General features: G+C 47.4%; 1 protein-coding gene across 2 annotated transcripts in view; it reads right to left on the bottom strand.

The window, feature by feature from the left end:
- Positions 1-2,381: 2,381 nt before the first annotated feature.
- CNOT11 (CCR4-NOT transcription complex subunit 11) overlaps positions 2,382-7,793 on the bottom strand; it is a 535,329-nt gene continuing 529,917 nt past the window's right edge. For both annotated transcript variants that reach the window (XM_069636715.1, XM_069636716.1), the window contains one exon: positions 2,382-2,991. In XM_069636715.1, the coding sequence (XP_069492816.1) occupies positions 2,794-2,991 (198 nt within the window). In that variant the 3' untranslated portion in view covers positions 2,382-2,793. The remainder of the gene's footprint in view (positions 2,992-7,793) is intronic.

Here is a 7,793-nt window from a genome sequence, read left to right as displayed (position 1 = left end):
GGTTTAGAATATGAGGCCGCAGCCACCACCGAAGAATAAGGCTGCAGGTTGGAGGACAGGAGGATTGGCAACCCGTCCATCAGCCTGAACCTGCTGTCCAACTTTTGTTCATCTGGGCATTGGCCATGGGCTTCTCCCAGATCCTACGTGCCACCTGCAGGGCCTCCCTCTGCAGAGAGATACCAGACCAGATCGTGGTGCGCTCACCGAAGACCTCTGCTAGCACTCCCAACTCCTGGGGGACTTCCTCACACAGAGGGACCCCCAGGAGTTCCGCCAGGCCCTGAAGGAAGTCATGAAATGTCTTAACGGATGCAGAGGGTTCATCGTCTTGGGCGTCATTGCACCACTGCCCACCCTCCCGTTTTTCCAGATAGAGGGAAGTCTGGGCCCTGGGACACAGGTGCCAACGGTCCTCTCACTAAATCCCCCTGAGATTTGCCGAAGACAGGGCCAGCGGCTGTTAAGGAGGTGGTGTTGGTGGTGGTACAGGACACGGGTCCGAATGACTGGTAGGGCCTGGGTTAGAGGAGGGACCGGCACTAGAACCGGCAGCGCCAGAGAAGTGGGAGGAGTACCCAGAGGAGGGGGCCGAGAAGGCACCACCTGTGGGATGACCACTATATTCTTAAGGAGCCACTTCATCTGAGGGGAAAGCATGAGGAAGAGGAAGCCCTAGCAGCCGGTTCCCTAGGGACCCAACCCCCCAAAGTGCCTGGTCTCCGCTCCTGGTCAAAGCGCTGGTGAGCCTGTGGCGTGTAACCTTAAGGCTGCGATGGGAAGATGTACCCTTGAGGGAACCAGAAGCCTGTACCATAAGGTCTGCTGCCACTTCCCAGAGGAAAAGGAACTGGGATCGTCCTGCAAAACCCATTCGATGGGCGAAAGCATGGGCGGGCCGCAAGTAGGACCCAAGATGGCCGCCAGCCTGGCAGGCCCCGCTAGTCACAGACCGCTGTTTTGAAGTCTTATGCCACAACCTGGGCGCGAAGGACTGGAGCGAGGAGAGGTCTCTGCATGGGAGGATACATTTTGGGTGTTACACCCGGTAGCAGCGGCATAGCCCTCAGAGACCGCTCTGGTAGGCGCTGAGCCCTCGGCCGTACGGCTGGTAGTCGAAACACCCTGACACATGACTTTGGAGCGAGCTCCGGTAGGCTGGACGCCCTTGGCATCTGTGCCAGGAGCCATGCTGGATTGTGCCTAAGAGACTCTTGGAGGGGGCGTTCAATGATCTCTCACCCCTTGGGGGGTGAAGAGGACGCTCTTGATCACCCTTCCGAGGACAGCCTAGTAGGGCCCCTGAGCCCATTGGCTTGGGAGTCGATAGCCTAGGAACCCTCAAGTCTGCCCCCGGAGCGCCTGGAATAGCCCCCTGGGCCCCTCAGCTTGGGAGCCGGTAGCCATAGAGGCCTAGGGCCTACCAGAACCTGATGCTGAGCAACCCCTCTCTGTAGGAACTAAACGGAAGGAGTTGCAGCGCTGAACAGAGGGCCTTGCCTTATCGAGAGGTCCTGGAGACGAAGCCCTTAAGGTGGAGAGGCGTGGATGTTCTCACTCCACCATGACAACCGACTCTTCAGTGCCCTATAACCGAGAGCGCTGCAAGTCGAACATGGATCCCAGCAGTGGTCAGGCCCCAGGCATTCAAGACAGAGCATGGGGGTCCAAGTCCTGGAATGAGCGGTCGCATGAGGCACATCTCATGAATCCTCCTGCAGCTGACATGCGTGGGGGGAGGAAAGGCACCAAAAGGAAGTTGAAGATTGAAAAAACAGGGGAGCAATCGGAAAGCTAAAAAGTATTCTTGCTGGCTGCCAGTTCTGAGACCGGCCGTGTGAAAAAAGGGACTGAGGTGAGGCGTCGGATGGCGGGGCGTTCCGACACGTACTAAATGTAAAGGGGAACCTCCATTTTTCTCTGCCAAAGGTTCCAGTACCATCCCCATGTTGGTGGACACCCGCAAGGATGGGGGGGAAAGGAGACGTGACATATGAGTACCACTCTAATCCAGCCACATGCTAGGATCATTGCTATCAATATAGCATTTGAAAGAACTCTGGTTGTAAGAAGATTATTTCACATAATTTTTCCTGATGCAACTTTCCTGAATATTACTTACTTTGGGACAGTGGCAGTTCTTCAGTCAATAACAAGCTCCCTCTTGACAACTTGGTGAACCCTTGAACTAGAGGCGCTTAACATTTGGTGTGCATGCTCACCTGAACCACGCAGTTCCTCAATGGGACCAAGAAATTTAAAAGTTGACAAATATTCCTATTCCCATTTGCAATCGTATTTCTTTCAAACGTTATTTACATGCTTTATTACTGTGGTTCAGGTTTCTTCACTTTATCAGTTACAAAACATATTGAAACAGGTCACCCAAAAATATAAATATATATTTGTCTACAATGTGTACAATATTTTCCAGATAAAGGAGCCCTACTTTGCAGTTCTTTACATGGGGTTAACATCCTCGCTAGCTAATAGCAAGTTAAAGGGCTGAACGTTAGAGCATATGCGTCACTCACTTAAAACAAGAAATAATCAGATTATCAATGCTGAACGAGATTAAAAACTTGATTAGCCTTAAAATGTTCTTGTATTCAAAAAAGCAATATTTATTGCTTTGTTTCCTAACAAGTGCATAAAATGCAGTTTACACTGTATCAGACTACGTTCCAAACAATAGTTTTTAAAATTAAAATATACAAAAGAAATACAACGTGATTTACAAAACTCCATCCACTGATGGTGATTTTTTTCTGCAGGGAAATCCAGAAAAGTAATTTATTTGGAAGGCTTAGTTTCCGGTGGGGTATCCCCAGTGTCCAAGGTCTTCAACAATCTGAAAAGTCCAGCTGCTTCTCGTATCCGGCTGAACTCGATACAAAATGCCTGCACCTCTATAAATAAGTCCTGTACATTAATAATTTTATTTCGGATTAATGACTGGAGAAAAACACAAACGAGACGCACCAGACGGTTCTGAAAAACAAAGAAAATGACATTATTCATAACACCAAATTCAAATGTTTACAAAAGAATATTTTGCAGAGACAAGACTAAGTGGTCGACTTTGCATAAGATACTGAAGTACATGCAAGCAGGAGATGGGGTTGCAGCAGACTTCAGACAAGTGGAAAAAGCTAACGGAGCAGTTAAGATGATTTTTGCCAACATAGTAAATATATTGAGGTGTTCCATTGGACACTAGATTAATGCAGCCAATTCAATCAATTCTTGTTGTATATACTTGAACCTTCGCTTGCAGTACCCGACAGAGGGTAAGACTACGTCAAATGTGAAGTTCTTGCTGTGTAGTGATGTTAGGTAGGCGTCAGCCATTTTTATACATGCACTTGCGCTGTTCTTGCATTTTGCGTGACTTCACGTGTTCCTCAAATAGATCAACTGCATACAAAGACTGAATAGCTGCAGCAAACCGGTATCCTCAATATCCACGGTCTTCCTTTGACCCCCCTCAAACGTTCCTTATTGCAATCCAATGTACTGGAAATCTGGCGAGATAGCTGCCATCTGAGATCCAGAGCGACTGGGGCTGCCAGCCACGCGACTTTTCATATCCTAAGCCTCCCAGTATAAACTTGCAAGGTCCCACACGCTGGAAGTTGCTGCAAAATTCGACTAAGGGCAGCGCCTGAATTGCCCTGTAAGAGCCACACATCCAGTGAGCATCACACACTACACCACATCTCCGTTCGCCTCTGGTATCACACACTTAAAGTTTGCCTCTATATCAACTCTGTTTTTCATTTGTAGTTATTTGAAGAACAAGGATGTCCATTTCCATCAGAAATGACTTGCAATGCTACATTTACAGACCCACCAAGTGTGCCTGTACAATAGCACAAAGATGCGAACAATTGTGAACCAGTTTAGGAGTGTTAATAAAAGTGGGACATATACTAGGGACAAAAAACAGGGAAAAAAATCTGCTCCTACATATTTCCCTCCTAAACGATTCATAGTCTTCCTCTCTACCTTTTGCATACTCCTACCAACCGTCCCACCAAACAACCTCTACCCATTCCCTCTCGTCCAATCCTAATACATCCCTCAAACGACACACTGGTTGTTCCTCTTAGACCCTACCCATTCTAACCTCACCACCTCACTGGTCTGCCTCCAGTGCCACCACATTCTATGTACAGCCTCCTGCACCCCCCACCAAACTCGCAGGTCCTTCCCTCAACTCCACTCCACAGCCAAGAAACGAGGTTACACTCTTCACTCCACTTCACCCATTTGTCTTTAAGCCCTCTTCTTTTACAAACACATACCCACTCCACCCCTCCCCCACATTGGGCACCCTCAATCGCTTATCAGATCTCAGCCTTCTGCTCAAAACTCACCAGATACTGTCATGGCTGTCAAGATGAGTAACCTCGGCTTCAGCTGTTCTGGGCCCTCGTAATGTTAGTCAACTTGACTGATTGCTACACAGCCTTCTTCCCCACGCCCATGGCAACTCGCTGTATCTCCTCTTTCACTCATGTGCTATGAACCCACACCCTCTGAACACTCGCGTCCACTACACCATCTGTCCACCTGCAGCCTCTTGCCCAGGAATACACTACACAAAGTAAAACGTTCAAGCAGACTACTGTCGCTCATCTTGATCAAGTCGGACCTTCTGGCAAGCTCTCCCACCAGCTGGTTCTCTTGAACTTGTCTTTATTGAGCTAACATGGCTCGGGCTACTGCCCTCGACCTACACCCCAAACATCCCTACACCTCAACACATCAGAGAAAAAGCAGGAGGGTGGTCAACTCCCCAACCCTGAAAAAAATAACTGGATACTGGAACAAGTATGGAAGCAACACTACAAAGCAGCAATCTTAAAGGACAAAAAACAACATTATGCCAAATTCATCTAAACAGCAGGTAACTGTGCAATGACACGCCTAATACTCTGCAGGATTACAGGGACGAGTATAGTCTACAATGCCTACTCCGTCACACACTACTACAAAACCAGAAGTGATGCCAATCAAAGGTGAATGTGACAGCCCAACGGGTATACTTCCTTCGCCACTAAGAAACCTATCTTTCAGAGGCAGAACTATCCTTCTCATTTTATACATATACAATTTATTTTTTAAACCTAGGATTAGCCTGCCATTCACCATATGACATTCTGTCACAAACCTGCAGCAGAAGAACAAATTACATACCTTCGATAAACACTCCCCTGAAACTGCCCTCACTTACATTCTTAACTCTCTCCTCTCTGCCCGTCACGCTAAGCATTCCTCTGTCATTATTCTTGATCTCTCTGCTGCCTGCGACACTTTTGATCACCCACTTCTTCTCAACACTCTCTCCTCCTTTGGTTTCAAAGGTTCTGTTCTCAACTGGCTATCCTCTTACCTCTCCTCCCGCTCTTTTACTCTTTCCTGGGGAGGCCGCTCTTCTCCCTCCCACCCTCTAGAATACAGAGTTCCCCAAGGCTCAGTGCTGGGTCCTTTCCTATTCTCTCTTTATGCCTCCCTCATTGCCCCTGTTATCTCCTCATTTGGCATTTCTCACCATTTCTATGCCGATGACACGCAGCTCTTTCTTTCCTTTTCTTCCTTCTCTCCCGATCTCTACCTCAAACTTTCCTCTGGTCTTACTGCTATTAAGAACTGGATGTCCTCTCGCTTTCTTTTCCCTTAACTCTGACAAAACGGAAGTAGTTTTCTTCCCTTCCAAATCCCTTCTCCCTCCCATGCTCCTTTCATCCATTTTCCTCCCTCTAATCTTACTTTCTCCCCCGACGCCCGTAACTTAGGCTTTCACTTCGACTCTTCTCTCACTTTTTCCCCCATCACATCTCCCTTACCTCTCGCGCCTGTCGCTTCCACCTCTACAATATTCGCAAAATTCGCTCCTCCCTTACATTCCATGCTAAACTTTCAATCTCCTCCCTTATCTTCTCTCGCCTCTTCTACTGCTCCTCCTTACTTTTTGGTCTACCTGCATCACAACTTGCCCCCCTCAAATCTATCTATCACTCTGCCATCCGTACCCTCCGTCTCCTCTCCCCTCGTGACTCCACCTCTGCTTCCCTATCCTCCTTTGGCTGGCTCCCATTTCATTCTCAACTGAAATTTCATTTTCTCTGCCTAGTCTTTAAATCTCTCCATGATCTTGCTCCCCCTTATTTCTCTTCCCTTCTCTCTTTCTACGCTCCCTCTCGCTCCCTTTGTTCCGCCGACCACTTCCTCCTCACTGCTCCTCCCACCCCTTGTGCCTCCTCCCGGTTCCGATCCTTCCAACTCCTGGCCCCCCTCCACTGGAAATCCTTACCTCTCGCAATCCGCTCTATCCCTACCTATTCCTCTTTACGCACGTCTCTTAAGTCTCTCTTTCTCCATTCCCCGGCATGAACCCGCTCCCCCTTCTCTTCCTCCCCCCCTTCTCCCACCCTTCCCTCTTCATGCCTCTCCCTCCATTCCCCCCCTTCACATCCTCTCCCCTCCCCTCCCTTTCCTCCTCCCACCTCCCTCCCTCTTTCACATAGATCTACTCCACTTCTCTCCCCTTCCCTCCATCTAATTGCTCTTCATACTGTTTTGTTGACTGATTCATGTTAGTAATGCTTCTATTGTTAATGTTATTACGTTAATTGTATCCTGTTATATGTGCAGCGCTTTGGTCTAAAGCGCTATAGAAGCCTAATAAATACAAATACAAAATAATGTTCTTTCTGCGGCACACTAATATCTCCCACAGATTCCTAATCTCCTGAAATATCCAGTCGATATCAGCACTGGAACCGTTTCAGACAGTAGGTGGTGCCGGCCAGCTCCGTCCTCGGCTCATTCATATTGTCAACTGTCTCCCATCCCATCAGTGTGCATGCAAGGAGCCAGACTTATCCTCACTTCTGCCTTTTCCCAAACCAGCAAGGCAAACAATGGCAGATATCTAATTTAAATCTGGCGACATGTCATTTTGTTCCAAAAATCTATATTCATAAAAGGATAGTTTTGTCCTATGAGCAAGTGGAAGGGCAATGAGGAAACTAAGGGAGGACTACGGGTGTCCACCACAAAAAACATTAACAAAGGTAAGTAATTAGTTCTTCTAATGGACACGCTTCTCCTACAGATTCCGCTTCTGAAAGACTCCCAAAGCTGTTCAATATCCAAAGCCAAAGGGAAATTAAACTATTCATTTAAACCAACATACTTTGAAGGACTGATTTCCCTACAGAATGCATCATCCTTAAATATAGATTCTAGCAAAAGTTTTGAAAATTAATGGAGGACGACAAGTTGCTGCATGGCAGATATTTGAAATCAGAACTTTCCTTTGAAGTGCACATGTTACGACACGACACGCCTTTTGGAGTGAGCACCAATGCTCCAAGGCATTTGTCTTCCGAAAACACAGCATGAAGTGATGCAGGGAATCAACCAACGCAAAATAGTCCTTTTAGAAACAGGCTTTTCTTTGTTAGGGTGAGCGTAGCCTATGAGCAGTTGGTCATCTACTCTGAAGTCTTTTGCCCCAGATAAAAAGAAAGGTTACATACTAAATCCCATGATGGCATTAAAATTCTTTCACCTTATATGGAAAAAGGGGCAGAAAAACCATCAATCATCGATGGAAGGATGGATTGCAAAGCCAGATGCACTCCACAGAGTTCCAGTAAGCTGATGTGAAAGGACTTTGCCAACACTTTTCACTTATCCCTCAATCAAAGATCCTGCAGATAAGCTTCCAATCCCATCTAAGATGCATCTGCGACAATGGTGTGAGGGCCACGCATGCAGGA

This window comes from Ambystoma mexicanum, chromosome 7p, assembly GCF_040938575.1.
Source record: "Ambystoma mexicanum isolate Mex_15411 chromosome 7p, UKY_AmexF1_1, whole genome shotgun sequence".
Lineage (NCBI taxonomy): Eukaryota > Metazoa > Chordata > Amphibia > Caudata > Ambystomatidae > Ambystoma > Ambystoma mexicanum.
Note: the sequence above shows the minus strand (reverse complement) of the source record. Positions and strands in the feature narration are given on the sequence as shown.